The 12,853-nt window shown below is 40.0% G+C and overlaps 1 protein-coding gene across 1 annotated transcript; it reads right to left on the bottom strand.

The window, feature by feature from the left end:
• Nucleotides 1–2,261: 2,261 nt before the first annotated feature.
• Nucleotides 2,262–12,012, bottom strand: LOC123236367 (MHC class I-like protein MILL1). Its single transcript, XM_044662693.1, has 6 exons — nt 11,941–12,012; nt 4,364–4,624; nt 3,676–3,954; nt 3,491–3,550; nt 2,647–2,730; nt 2,262–2,549 (listed from the first exon to the last, which is right to left on the bottom strand). The coding sequence occupies exons 1-5, from the start codon at nt 11,996–11,998 to the stop codon at nt 2,660–2,662; spliced, it is 729 nt and encodes a 242-aa protein (XP_044518628.1). The 5' UTR covers nt 11,999–12,012; the 3' UTR covers nt 2,262–2,549; nt 2,647–2,659.
• Between the last annotated feature and the right edge of the window lie 841 nt (nt 12,013–12,853).

The raw sequence follows: 12,853 nt of genomic DNA, 5'->3' as shown, positions 1-12,853 counted from the left end.
TTTGAGGTTTCTTCCTTGATATTTAGTTCTATGAAGCCAATCTCTATGCCCCCAGCTCCCTTAAACTTTCTGCTAAACTTCCTTTGCATTCTGGTTCTCCACAAACAGACCCATGCTTTATTTTTTTCTGAAGAAGATCTGACTCTCCTCCTTCTCCCTCCTCCCTGACCATAACCCTTCCTCCTTCCCCTGCCTCCACTGAAATATGTAAACAATAAATATTAGTAGGTATAATTGGTTAGAGGTTTAGTGGTTTTTCTAGGCACTACATGGAAAGAGTCCTTTGGGCCAGTTATTCAGAAGTGCTTTACATCTGGGAAGGATTCAGGAAGAAACTGACAAGTTAACACTAAGTTGTTAAACAAGGTTTATTATAAAACTGGGACAGGTATGGGAAGGGAGTGGAATGACCTAACTGGGATTAAAACTAAGTCCCTCCCACCATAGACCAACAGGGTTCAAATAGATGTTTCTACACTCATCTCTACCTCAACATCACCAGTCTGCCTAAGCTATAACCTAACCAGAATCACCCACCCCTTCTCTTAGTAATAAAGAGTAAGGGAAGGTGGAAGGTATACAGGTCCACTGGGTCAGCAAGGGGAGATCTCACAACCGTTGTCCTCTGGATCTGGTAGGAATCCAGTTGAATCACAGCATCAGGTATATATCCAAAAGGAAGGGGAGTAAGGACCTTACTAACACAGTCCACCCGTGTAACTTAAACCAAACTCAACTGCTTCCTGGCAGATGAAAGGCTTGAAGAATAAGTCCACTCAGACAGAGTGTCTTCCCCAAGAGAGAGCCAAAGCCAGCTGTCCCCTCAGAGTCACTGAGTCCAGAGTTCTGGAATTCTCCCTCTGCCTCTGCTTTTGCCCTTCCTGCTTCCTCTCAATGATTTCCTTATAACACCACCCCTCCCAGAGACTGTGTCCTGTATCCTCCCCTACCCCTTCAATTGGAGAATGGCTGAACAAATAGTGGTATCTGTTGGTGATGGAATACTGTTGTGCCAAAAAGAGAAATTCCATGTGAACTTGAAAGACCTCCAGGAATTGATGCAGAGTGAAAGGAGTATGTTGGGAGCCATACAGAAACAGCATAATCTGTAAATCCCATCAGATCCAGCTATAGCTGATGGTTATAACTTATTAATGAAAAGAGTCATAGAGTAAAGTTTTGCTGTGTAATAAATCACTTCAATTTAAAATAAAATGGTGAATATGTGGGAAGGCAATAAAAGAAACAGAGTCTCAAATAGATATTTTTATCTGGACCCCATCAAAAGGCCAACTCAGCCCGGAAGAGCCATGTGTTAACCCTTCTGCTCTATAAGTTAGAGCAAGACAGGGTGGGCTATTTAAGATAAAAATCTGAGATTCCTCTTTTGTGATCCACATATTTTCTTATTGGAAAAACAGTATAGTCTTATTGGAAAGCTTTAAGTTCTTAGCAAAGCAGCAATCAAGAGGTTAACATTTTCTCAATGTCACAAATGCAGCTGCTTGGTCTCAAAAGTTGTTTCAGACAGCCAAGGTCAAAAAACCTCCTCCAGAGGGGGCCTTTCTCCCCTGAGAAAAGTATTCCCAGACTTAGCTTACTGATAATGAGGAGGCTACAATCCAACCTTGTATTTTATATTCACCTTGAAGCTACTGACACTTCTTTGTATTGTCTAAATTGTAATTGAAATTTCTGCCCAGCTGTAAAACTTTTTCTGTGTTTTTGGGTGAAAGGGAGCTTGAATTTCATACATATTAAACTTGTGACTCAATGGCACTTCAGAGAAGCAGCCATGAGCTGACAGACAAGATCATCTAGTCTCCTGCTTTTTTCTTTATCACCTAAGCTGTCCTTATCAGAATCTAGGAGCAGTTGGATAGCTATCAACAAGAGCAAAACCAGGAGAACATTCTACAAAGAGACTGGTACACTGTGGCACAATCAAACATAATGGATTTCTCTACTAGCAGCAATGCAATGATCCAGGATAATTCTGAGGGACTTATAAGAAAGAACGCTATCCCCATCCAGAGAAAGAACTGTGGGAGTAAAAACGCAGAAGAAAAAAACATAACTGATCACATGGTACAATGAGTATATATGAGTAGATAGATATATATGGATATAATTGGGGATGTTGACTTTAAACAATCACTCTATTGTAAATAGTAATAATATGGAAATTGAACAATGATACATGTAAAACTCAGTGTAACTGCTCATGTAGATTTTAAAATGAATATTCAATGCCTCCAAAGTATGATATTTATAAGGATTTATTAATATTAAATTAGAGAGCTAGAGAAAAGCACGGTACCTTTCTCACTCACCTCACATGGAGGAAAGAGCTGGGGTCACCAGGACCAATCAGCACTCAATCCACGTGCAAGAAAGAGAGGGCATGGCAAAGCAAACCCAAATTAAATGCAGACTGCTTAAGCACCCATGTATACACAAGGCAAAAGGAATTGTGGGTAATACAGAGAGAAATCTTGGGTGTTGTAGTTTCAGGGATCCGAGATCTTCCAACTTTACATTCTTTGGATCTGGGAGAGGGGAGAGAAAGAATATGAATCATGTAACCATGGAAAAATATTCCTAATTAATTAATTAATTAAGTGATTCATGTCTGAACTCCTTTACCTTCTGCATCTTCTTACAACAAAGAAAGCAATAACAGCAGCAGCAATAACAACTGGATTAACCCACTTCTGCTCTGAACAGAACCTGGAAGAGACATCCTTGATGAGAGCAATAGCTTAAATTTCTATAACACTTTCAGGTGGACAAAGAACTTTCCTAAGAACAACTAGTGTGAGAGGTAGGTCACATAAATCCTGGTACAGTTTTTGTTTTGCAGAGGGAGAAGCTGAGTGTAAGGAAGTTCTAAGACCTTGTCTGTGGTATCAAGGGTGATAAGTGGTTGACATAAAGCTCTATAATAGGTCTCTTCTGACTCTAAGAAGAGTCAGGAGACTTTCTACTAAAATCTCATAGGACTGAGAGAAATCTTGTCTTCCACAAGGACACTAAGGGGAAAAGGATTTTGGAGCTTTGTCATGGTATCAGGACACTGACTAAAGCACCCTTTCATACACCATCATGGTGGAGAAAGAAGCAAGTTCCCTTAGAGTCATATACTCTTAAAACTGAGAGGGAACTAGAGACAATCATGTCCAACCCCTTCGCTGAATATATGTGGAAACTAAGGCTCAGTTTCCAATAAGAATCCTGACTCCATCCCCAGGTTCCTCTTTTGCTTTTTTTTAAACCCTTAACTTCTGTGTATTGGCTCTTAGTTGGAAGAGTGATAAGGGTGGGCAATGGGGGTCAAGTGACTTGCCCAAGGTCACACAGCTGGGAAGTATCCGAGGCCAGATTTAAACCTAGGACCTCCTGTCTCTAGGCCTGACTCTCAATTCACTGAGCTACCCAGCTGCCCCCTCCCCAGGTACCTCTCAATTATGACTCTGTCACTATTCCTCACCTGAGGTTACAGGCTCGATTTGGTTCTTTCCTTGATGTTCCATGGATTCTTGGAGTCTACCTACAGATAAAAGTAGAATTGATTTTCTACCCCTCTTCACAGGAAAACAAAAGTTCAAGCAGAGGATCAGGGGCATAAAAAGGGGTCTTGTAGGGAGTTGGGATAAAGGCCACCAACCCAAGTACCTTTTATCTCCTTCCAAGTTGCCAGATAAGCCTGAAGTTGATTAGGACATTCTTGTTCCACTTTTGCTTTATTGAGCTTTGTTTCTATTAAATCTGTGTCAAAGTCATTCTTTATGCTGATAGCAGCAGGATGGTCTGCTTTCCAAGTGAGTGTCTCCAGTTGGAAGGTGAGGAAGTTTTCTCCATCATAGCCATATTTCAAAAATCCTCTAGTCTTGCCATTTTTATGGAGGTCACAGCCAAGTATTACCTGCAGGGTGTGAGACCCTGACCCCATCCCTAACCCCAGACTGGTTAAAGATCCTTCTCTCCTTATTTACCTAATTGGAAGAGTCTTCTCCCAAGTACCTTCCTGTTCCCTCCTCAATAGTCCCTGAAATCTCACATTCCCTCTCATAAAGGAATAGGAAAAGAAGGGAACTCAGATCTCCTCATCCCAATTCATTGAATCAAGGATTCAGAAATGAAAAGGACACCCCCATTCCCCATTATACAATGATGAAACTGGGGCTCAAGAAGGTTAAATTCTTTGCCCAAGGAGATACAAGGAGCAGGGGACAGAGTTGGTGATTCATTTCCTGGTCATCTGACTCCCAATTCAGTAACCTCTCCCCTGTATCTGACAGTCTCTAGATAAGAGGGAATCCCAAACTCATGAAGCCCCTACTCTCCTAAGTCCCAAACTTACTAGTGTTTTCTTGATTTTTTTGTGTGACTTTTGCCAGAGTTGTTCTGAGTTTCCATCTCATCTCCTCCAGATTCTCAATCTCTTTCTTCCAAATGTCTGTTTGCTCAACCATCTCAAATGAAGTGTTCCGAAGCTCTAGTTGGTTCTTACTGTCATAATGAAGGAATAATTGATCATCTAGATAGACAAGAGCTGAATATGAGGATCGTTCTTGATCAGGATTGGACATGGCAATGAAGTTGTATTGAAGCCTGTGACATCCTGCAAGAGGAACAAAATAGCATAGTGGGAATAAATGCCCAACCAGGAGATTAGAGTTGCTCTCTCCCTATTCTCTCCTTTCTGCTCCATCCACCATGCTGACTTGCAGTTCTCTCACTTCTACCTCAGATCCTTTTCTCAGACATATTCTCTTTCTGAATCTGGCCCCTTGCCCTTTCTGTCCATCTTCACAAACCCAATTGTTCCTTCTAATATCTATGTACAAGGACACTGAACTCATTGCCATACTCAAAGAAAATTGCACCTTTCTCCTTCTCTTTCAACTCTAGGACACCATTAAAAACTCCAACTTGAGACTTGGAAATAGAGTTATTGAATATATTCATAGATACATATTCATAAAGACACAGAGTCAATGAACAAATCCTACAACATGAGTCACTCATTCAATGCCTGCTCTAATAATTTTGCAAGAAGCCAGAAAGAGACAATTCAGATATCAAAGTGCACCAATCAGGATTTTACAGGATCTGGCAGCCCCCAAACTAAAGGACCACAAGGCTTAGAATATGATATTCAGAAAGGCAAGAGAATTGGGTCTACAACCAAGGATTACCTATCCATCAAAACTGACCATACACTTCTAGGGGAAAGTATGGGCATTTAAAACATAGAAGATTTCCAAAAATTCCTAAAGAAAAGACCAGAACTAAACAGAAAATTTGATGTCCAAATACAAAATTCAAGAGAAACATGAATGATAAATAAACTAGATTAACAGGAGAAATAGAATACTTAAATAATCCCATCTCAGAAAAAGAAATTAAACAAGCCATCAAGGATCTCCCCAAGAAAAAATCCCCAGGACCAGAAGGATGCACAAGTGAATTCTATCAAACATTTAAAAAATAATTAATCCCAATGCTCTATAAACTATTTGACAAAATAGGCAAAGAAGGAGTCATCCCAAGTTCTTTGTGTATTACAAATATGGTACTGATTCCCAAGCCATGAAAACCAAAAATAGAGAAAGAAAACTATAGACTAATATTTTTAATGAACATTGATGCAAAAATATTAAATAAAATACTAGGAGGGGGGCAGCTGGGTAGCTCAGTGGAGTGAGAGTCAGGCCTAGAGACAGGAGGTCCTAGGTTCAAACCCGGCCTCAGCCACTTCCCAGCTGGGTGACCCTGGGCAGGTCACTTGACCCCCATTGCCCACCCTTACCAATCTTCCACCTATGAGACAATGCACCGAAGTGCAAGGGTTTAAAAATAAATAAATAAAATAAAATAAAATACTAGGAAAAAGACTACAACAGGTTATCACAAGGATTATTCATGATGACCAGGTGGGATTTATACCAGGAATGCAAGTGTGGTTCAATATTAGGAAAACCATCTGCATAATTGACCATATCAACAGCCAAACTAATAGAAATCACATGATTATCTCAATAGATGCAGAAAAAGCCTTTGACAAAATGCAATGCCCATTCCCATTGAAAATACTATAAAGTATAGGAATAAACAGGTCTTTCCTCAAAATAATGAGCAGTATTTATTTAACACCATCAGCAAGTATAATCTTCAAAGGTGGTAAGTAAGAAGCATTCCCAATAAGATCAGGAGTGAAGTAGGGATGCCCATTAACACCACTACTATTTAATATTGTACTAGAAATGTTAGAAGTAGCAATTAGAGAAGAAAAAGAAATTGAAGGGATCAAAGTAGGCAATGAGGAAACTAAAGTGCTACTCTTTGCAGATGACATGATGGAAGTATACCTAAAGCATCTGAGAAAATCAACTAAAAAATTGGTGGAAATAATTAATAACTTTAGCAAAGTTTCAGGGTACAAAATAAGCCCAAATAAATCATCAGAATTCCTATATATTTCCAACAAAAACCAGCAGCAAGAGTTAGAAAGAGAAACTCCATTTAAAATTACTATAGACAATATAAAATATTTGGTAATTTATCTGCCAAGACAAATTCAGGAATTATATGAAAACAATCACAAAACACTTTTCACACAAATAAAACTAGATCTAAACAATTGGAAAAAACATTAATTGCTCATGGATAGTATGAACTAACATAATAAAAATGATTATCTTACCCAAATTAATTCACTTATTTAGTGCCATACCTATCAAACTACCAAGAAACTTTTTTACTGAATTAGAAGAAACTATAACAAAGTTCATTTGGAAGAACAAAAGATCAAGAATATGAAGGGAAATAATGAAAAAATGTGAAGGATGGAGGCCTAGCAGTACCAGATCTTAAACTGTACTTAAAAAGCAGTGATCCTCAAAACAATATGGTACAGTACTAGCTAAGAGATAGAAGGGTGGACCAATGGAATAGACTCAAAGTAAATGACAGCAGCAAGATAGTGTTCAATAAACCCAAAGATCTCAGATTTGGGGTCAAGAACCCACTATTTGACAAAAACTGCTGAGAGAATTGGAAAACAGTGAGGGAGAAATTAGGTTTAGATCAAGATCTCACAACCTAAACCAAGATAAATTCTAAATGGATAAATGACTTAAATATAAAGAGGGAAATTATAAGTAAATTAGAGGAACATAAAATACTGTACCTGACAGATCTATGGGAGAGGAAAGAATTTAAGACCAAGCAAGAGATGGAGAACATTTACAAAATATAAAATGAACAATTTTGATTATATTAAATTTAAAAGATTTTGTACAAACAAAACCAATATAACTAAAATTAGAAGGGAAGCAAGAAATTGGGAGGACAATTTTATAACAAAAACTTCTGACAAAGGTCTAATTTCTCAAATTTATAAGGAACTAAGTAAATTGTAAAAGAAATCAAGCCATTCCCCAATTGACAAGTGGTCAAGGAACATGAATAGGCAGCTTTCAGATGAAGAAATCAAAACTATCAATAATCACGTGAAAAAGTGTTCTAAATCCCTCCTAATTAGAGAAGTTCAAATCAAAACAACTCTGATGTATCACCTCGCACCTAGCAGATTGGCCAAAATGAAAGAAGGGGAGAGTAATGAATGCTGGAGGGGATGTGGCAAAACTGGGACATTAATGCATTATTGGTGGAGTTGTGAACTGATCCAACCATTCTGGCTGGCAATTTGGAACTATGCTCAAAGGGCTATAAAAGAATGCCTGCCCTTTGATCCAGCCATACCATTGTTGGGTTTGTACCCCAAAGAGATCATAGATAAACAGACTTGTACGAAAATATTTATAGCCACAGTTTTTGTGGTGGCAAAAAACTGGAAAATGAAGGTATGCCCTTCAATTGGGGAATGGCTGAACAAACTGTGGTATATGCGGGTGATGGAATACTATTGTGCTCAAAGGAATAATAAACTGGAGGAATTCCATGTGAACTGGAAAGACCTCCAGGAATTGATACAGAGTGAAAGGAGCAGAGCCAGAAGAACATTGTACACAGAGACCGATACACTGTGGTAAAATAGAATGTAATGGACTTCTGTACTAGCAGCAATGCAATGACCCAGGACAATTCTGAGGGCTTTATGGAAAAGAACGCTACCCACATTCAGAGGAAGAACTACAGGAGTGGAAACAGAAGAAAAACAACTGTTTGAACACATGGGTTGAGGCGGACATGATTGGGGATGTAGACTCGAAACTACCACACCAATGCAACTATCAACAATTTAGAAATAGGTCTTGATCAATGACACATGTTAAAACCAGTGGAAATACACATCAGCCATAGGGGGAAGGGGGAAGTCGGGGGAGGGGGGGTGAAGGGGAAAGTAAGAGCATGAATTATGTAACCATGTTAACTTTTCAAAAAAATAAATATTAATAAATGTTAAAAAACAAAAAAATAATAATGTGAAAAAGTGTTCTAAATCCCTCCTAATTAGATAAATTCAAATCAAAACAACTCTGAAATACCACCTCACACCTAGCAGATTGGCCAATAAGACAGTAAAGGGAAATAATATATGTTGGAGGTATTATGGCAAAATTAGGACACTAATACATTACTGATGGAGTTGTGAATTAATCTAACCATTCTAACCATTCAGAAGGCAATATGGAAGAATGAGCAAAGTGCATTAAAAGATTGCATGCCTTTGATCCAGCAATATGACTACTAGGTTTGTACCCCAAAGACATAATAATGAAAAATATTTGCACAAAAATATTCATAGCCCCACTTTTTGTGGTGGCAAAAAAAATTGGAAAATGAGGGGATATCCTTCAATTGGGGAATGGCTGAACAAATTATGGTATTTGATGGTGACAGAATACTATTGGGTTGTAAGGAATGATGATCTGGAGGATTTCTATAGGAACTGGAAAAACCTCAAAGAACCGATGCAGAGTGAAATGAGCAGAACCAGAAGAACATTTTGCTCAGAAAGTGAATCATTGTGGAACCATCCAATGTAATGGACTTTACTACCTATAGCAATGCAATAATCCAGGACACTCCTGAAGGCCTTATAAGAAAGAATGCTATCCACATTGATAGAAATAACTATGGGAGTAGAAATGCAAAAGCAAAACAAATGACTTATCATTTATCACAGGTATATATGGGTATGTGATTTGGGATTTGGGCTTTAAAAGATTGTTCTACAGCAAAAATGAATAATATGGAAATAGGTATCAAGTGATAAAATTTGTGAGACCCAGTGGAATTGCTTGTTGGCTCTGGGAGGGGAGAGAGAAGAGGGAAGGAAAGAAAATGAATCATGGAAACATGAAAAAATATTTTTAAAAAAAGAAAATTTATTTTCTCTCTTCACTACCCACTTCCTTCATGGTTGTCCACCATGCTTGAAAGGCTTTCCCTTTCATCTGAGCCTATAGTCCTTCTAGTCCCAGTCAAAATCCCATGTTCTACAGAAAGCCTCTCTGTTAATTATTTCCTATTTATCTTATACATGTTTTGTATATCTCTTTGCTTGTTGTCTCTCACTGTGAGGTCCTGAACAGCAGGAAATGTCTTTTATTTTCTTTTGTACTCTCAGCACCTGGAACAAATGGTAGACACTTGATGAAATCTTGATGACTTCCTGATCTCTACCCAAGGCCATCTCAACTCCTGGGCTCTATCATCTCCCCCTGACAATGAAAATGGGGTGTGTGAAAGTGGAATTAATAATTGTTGCCGTCAGCTGAGAAGACAAGAAAGGTCCCTATATTCAGACCAAAAATGTCTACCCAAGTTACTTAATTTCTCTGTGCTCCAGTTTCTTCAGCCTTCCCTCCCCAGAAAAATAAAAGCTTTACTAGATAACAAGGCTTGTTCTCTGGAGAATGGATGTCAAGCCTCTGCTGAAGAGATGGAAAGAATGGGCAGAAGTATATACAAAGTCCACCTTCTATTCAAAGACCCACTACTTCCTATGCTGTTACTTCCCAATGAAGATGAGGAAGTGTGTGTGGGGGGGGGGGATTATATAAAAATAGAATTAAGCTTGGTTCTGTTCAACTGAGTGGAGAGGAAAAAAATCCCTATGCTTATCAAACCAAATATCCCTATCTAACCAATAAACTGTCTGGTCTCATTTCTCAAATATACAGGGAATTGAGCCAAAGTTATAAGAATAGAGGTCATTTCCCAACTGATAAATGGTCAGGGAATATGAATGGGCAATTTTCAGAGGAACAAATCAAAGCTATCAATAGTCATATTAAAAAAATTCTAAATCACTAAGAATTGAAGAAATGCACATTTTTTTGCTAGTGACAGCTTATCCCTGGCCACCTTCTTCAGTTCCCATACACTCATTCTCTTATGCCCATGCCCTCTTTCCATGCAACCTTAGCCAGCACCTTGTCAAAGGAGGAGTCACTACCAATTCCAGCCCTTCCTTCTCTTAACTCCTAATGCCACTTAGTAGCCTTCTCCTGCTAAGGCTTGCACTCCCTGGTGCTCTCACCTGCCAGCCCCCAAATCCTTAAACTAAACCACCTCCCTGATCTCCTCTGAAATTGACCATACTATCTTGTATTTCATTATTTGGGTGGGTATATGTATTTATTAATTTTATATTTGTATTTTATTTACATATATATGTACATTTAAATACTGATTATCTCTTTCATTAGAATGTAAGTTCACTGTAAACAGGAATTTATTTTAAAATTTCTTGTATTTGTGCCCCTAGCACCTAATATGTGCTGGTAAAGAAATAAAGTTACATTTTAATGCAATTTCTCTAATCAGAAACTTTAAGCAAAGACTCTAAGTTGGGTATAGCTAACATTTATATAGTGATTTCAGGTTTTCAAAACATTTTACAAATATCTCATTTTATCCTCACAACCGACCCTGTGGGGTAGATTCTATTATCATCCTCTTCATTACCAATGTGGAAACTAAGGAAGACAAGTTAAGTGTCTTTCCCAGGGTCACTCAGCCACTAATTGTGTGACTATGGCCTTGAATTCACTTCTTCCTGACTCAAGGTCTGGCCCTCCATCTCCAACCAGCCGACCAGATCCAGAATCAGTCAACATTTATTAAACACTTGCTAAGCTACCAACTCTGTGCTAAGGCCTGCAGTAAGCAGCTTTGCTCCATCTTCCCTGCCCAGAGACCCTCTCCCATTTCCTCTTAGGGCTCTGACTCTGCTCAAGTGCAGCCATTACAGACTTGCCCTTCTCCCAGGGATAGCTCCCCACCACTACAGCAAAAAGATAAAGAGGAAGTTCTACAAGCTTTCACAGCAACCTTCTGTCCCTCCACTCTTCTAATCCCTCTCAAGGTCAGCTACAAGCCCAAAGTCTCAATGGATCACAACCATTAAGGGCTTATGTTTCCCGAAACAAAGAGGTGTAGTTGAATTTGTAGTACTTCTCAGATACCCACCCCCAGACTCCTGGCGCTTTACTTGGCAGCTAGCTGAAGTACCAGTATGCCCAGGGTGGGGCAATTCTGTCAGAGACTGGAAGGAGGAAAGGAAAGCGAGTAAAAAACAAAAACAAAAATTAAAAGGTGAAATATAAATGGGGATGAGTGAGGGTCCGAGACGGCTTTCCCCACCCCCTTTCCCCTACTTTGTGTTGAAATCAGAAAGAAAAGGGGCGTCTGATGGAAGAGGGGGAAAACACACACACAAAAGTCCGAAGCAGTACTGTGACTAAGGAAGAGGGAAGGGAACCCGTGGCTGTACTTGGCATTAGGACTGAGGAATGGACAAGGGCCAGTAAACATACTCGTGGGCCTTGGAAGCACTTTTCTAAAGACTGGAGAAAGACTGTGGCATGCAGCTGGGGGGTTGGAGAATGGGAGTGGGAATTGGAGAAAAGCAGGGCGGACAGGTCCGGAGTCTGAGCCGGAAGGGATTGCAGGATCACTCACGAGCATTAGCGAAAAGCAGCCAGCTGGAGGAGAGAAAAAGGACGATATACGCCGGCATTCCTTCTGATTCCATCTTTTTCTGGAGCCTCCGGACACAAGCTCAGCTCCGCGACTAGACTTCTTCCCCAGAGTGATCTTCTCTTCCCCCCAGATAATGGGAAAGTAAACTTTTAACACCTAGGGAGCCCATACTTGGGTAGGAGTGAAGTGGTAATGGGTGGAGCAGTGGGGCGGTCTAAGTGGTCCGTCTGCTCTTGACCCTCTCTCCACCCGCCCCTGGCTCCCTGCCCCTCCTATCCGCAGTCACGCGTTCTTCACACCACTCCGAGTATTGCATCTGAGGCGGAAGCTCGGAAATGAGGGTACAGTTATTTCAGGTTAGTCTCCAGACCTGCCTCTCAATCCACTGTCACTACCCCTAGCCTCACTCTCTTTTCCAGCTGAAAGACAAAGATCAAGAGGAATCTCCCGACATGTACTGGATTATCCGGACATTTCTGAAGTCTGTCTCAGTTCAAGGTGGTCCGCAGCACTTGCTACAGCCATTATCCTCAATTCGATTTAGCACGTCTGCTTTTTACTAGTGTGGCCTCTTCCCAGGACCACAACTTCTTGAAGCCCCAACGGAGAGCTGGTTAAAAGGTAGGCGCCACCCAGCTGTGTGACCCTGGGCAAGTCACTTGACCCCCATTGCCTACCCTTACCACTCTTCCACCTATAAGTCAATACACAGAAGTTAAGGGTTAAAAAAAAAAACAAAAACAAAAACAAAAAGGTAGGCGCCAAAGGTGGATAAGCAGTTCTAAAAAGGGCTTGACAAACCCTCGTGCCAACGATGCTTGTCTCCCCTGGTCATTCTTTTAACTACTAAGCCCAGCTCTGACACAGAGCAACCTGAGTGGGAGGCAGATCC

The sequence above is a fragment of the Gracilinanus agilis genome, chromosome 2, assembly GCF_016433145.1.
Source record: "Gracilinanus agilis isolate LMUSP501 chromosome 2, AgileGrace, whole genome shotgun sequence".
NCBI classification, from domain to species: Eukaryota; Metazoa; Chordata; class Mammalia; order Didelphimorphia; family Didelphidae; genus Gracilinanus; species Gracilinanus agilis.
This window is presented reverse-complemented; position numbering and strand designations above follow the sequence as displayed.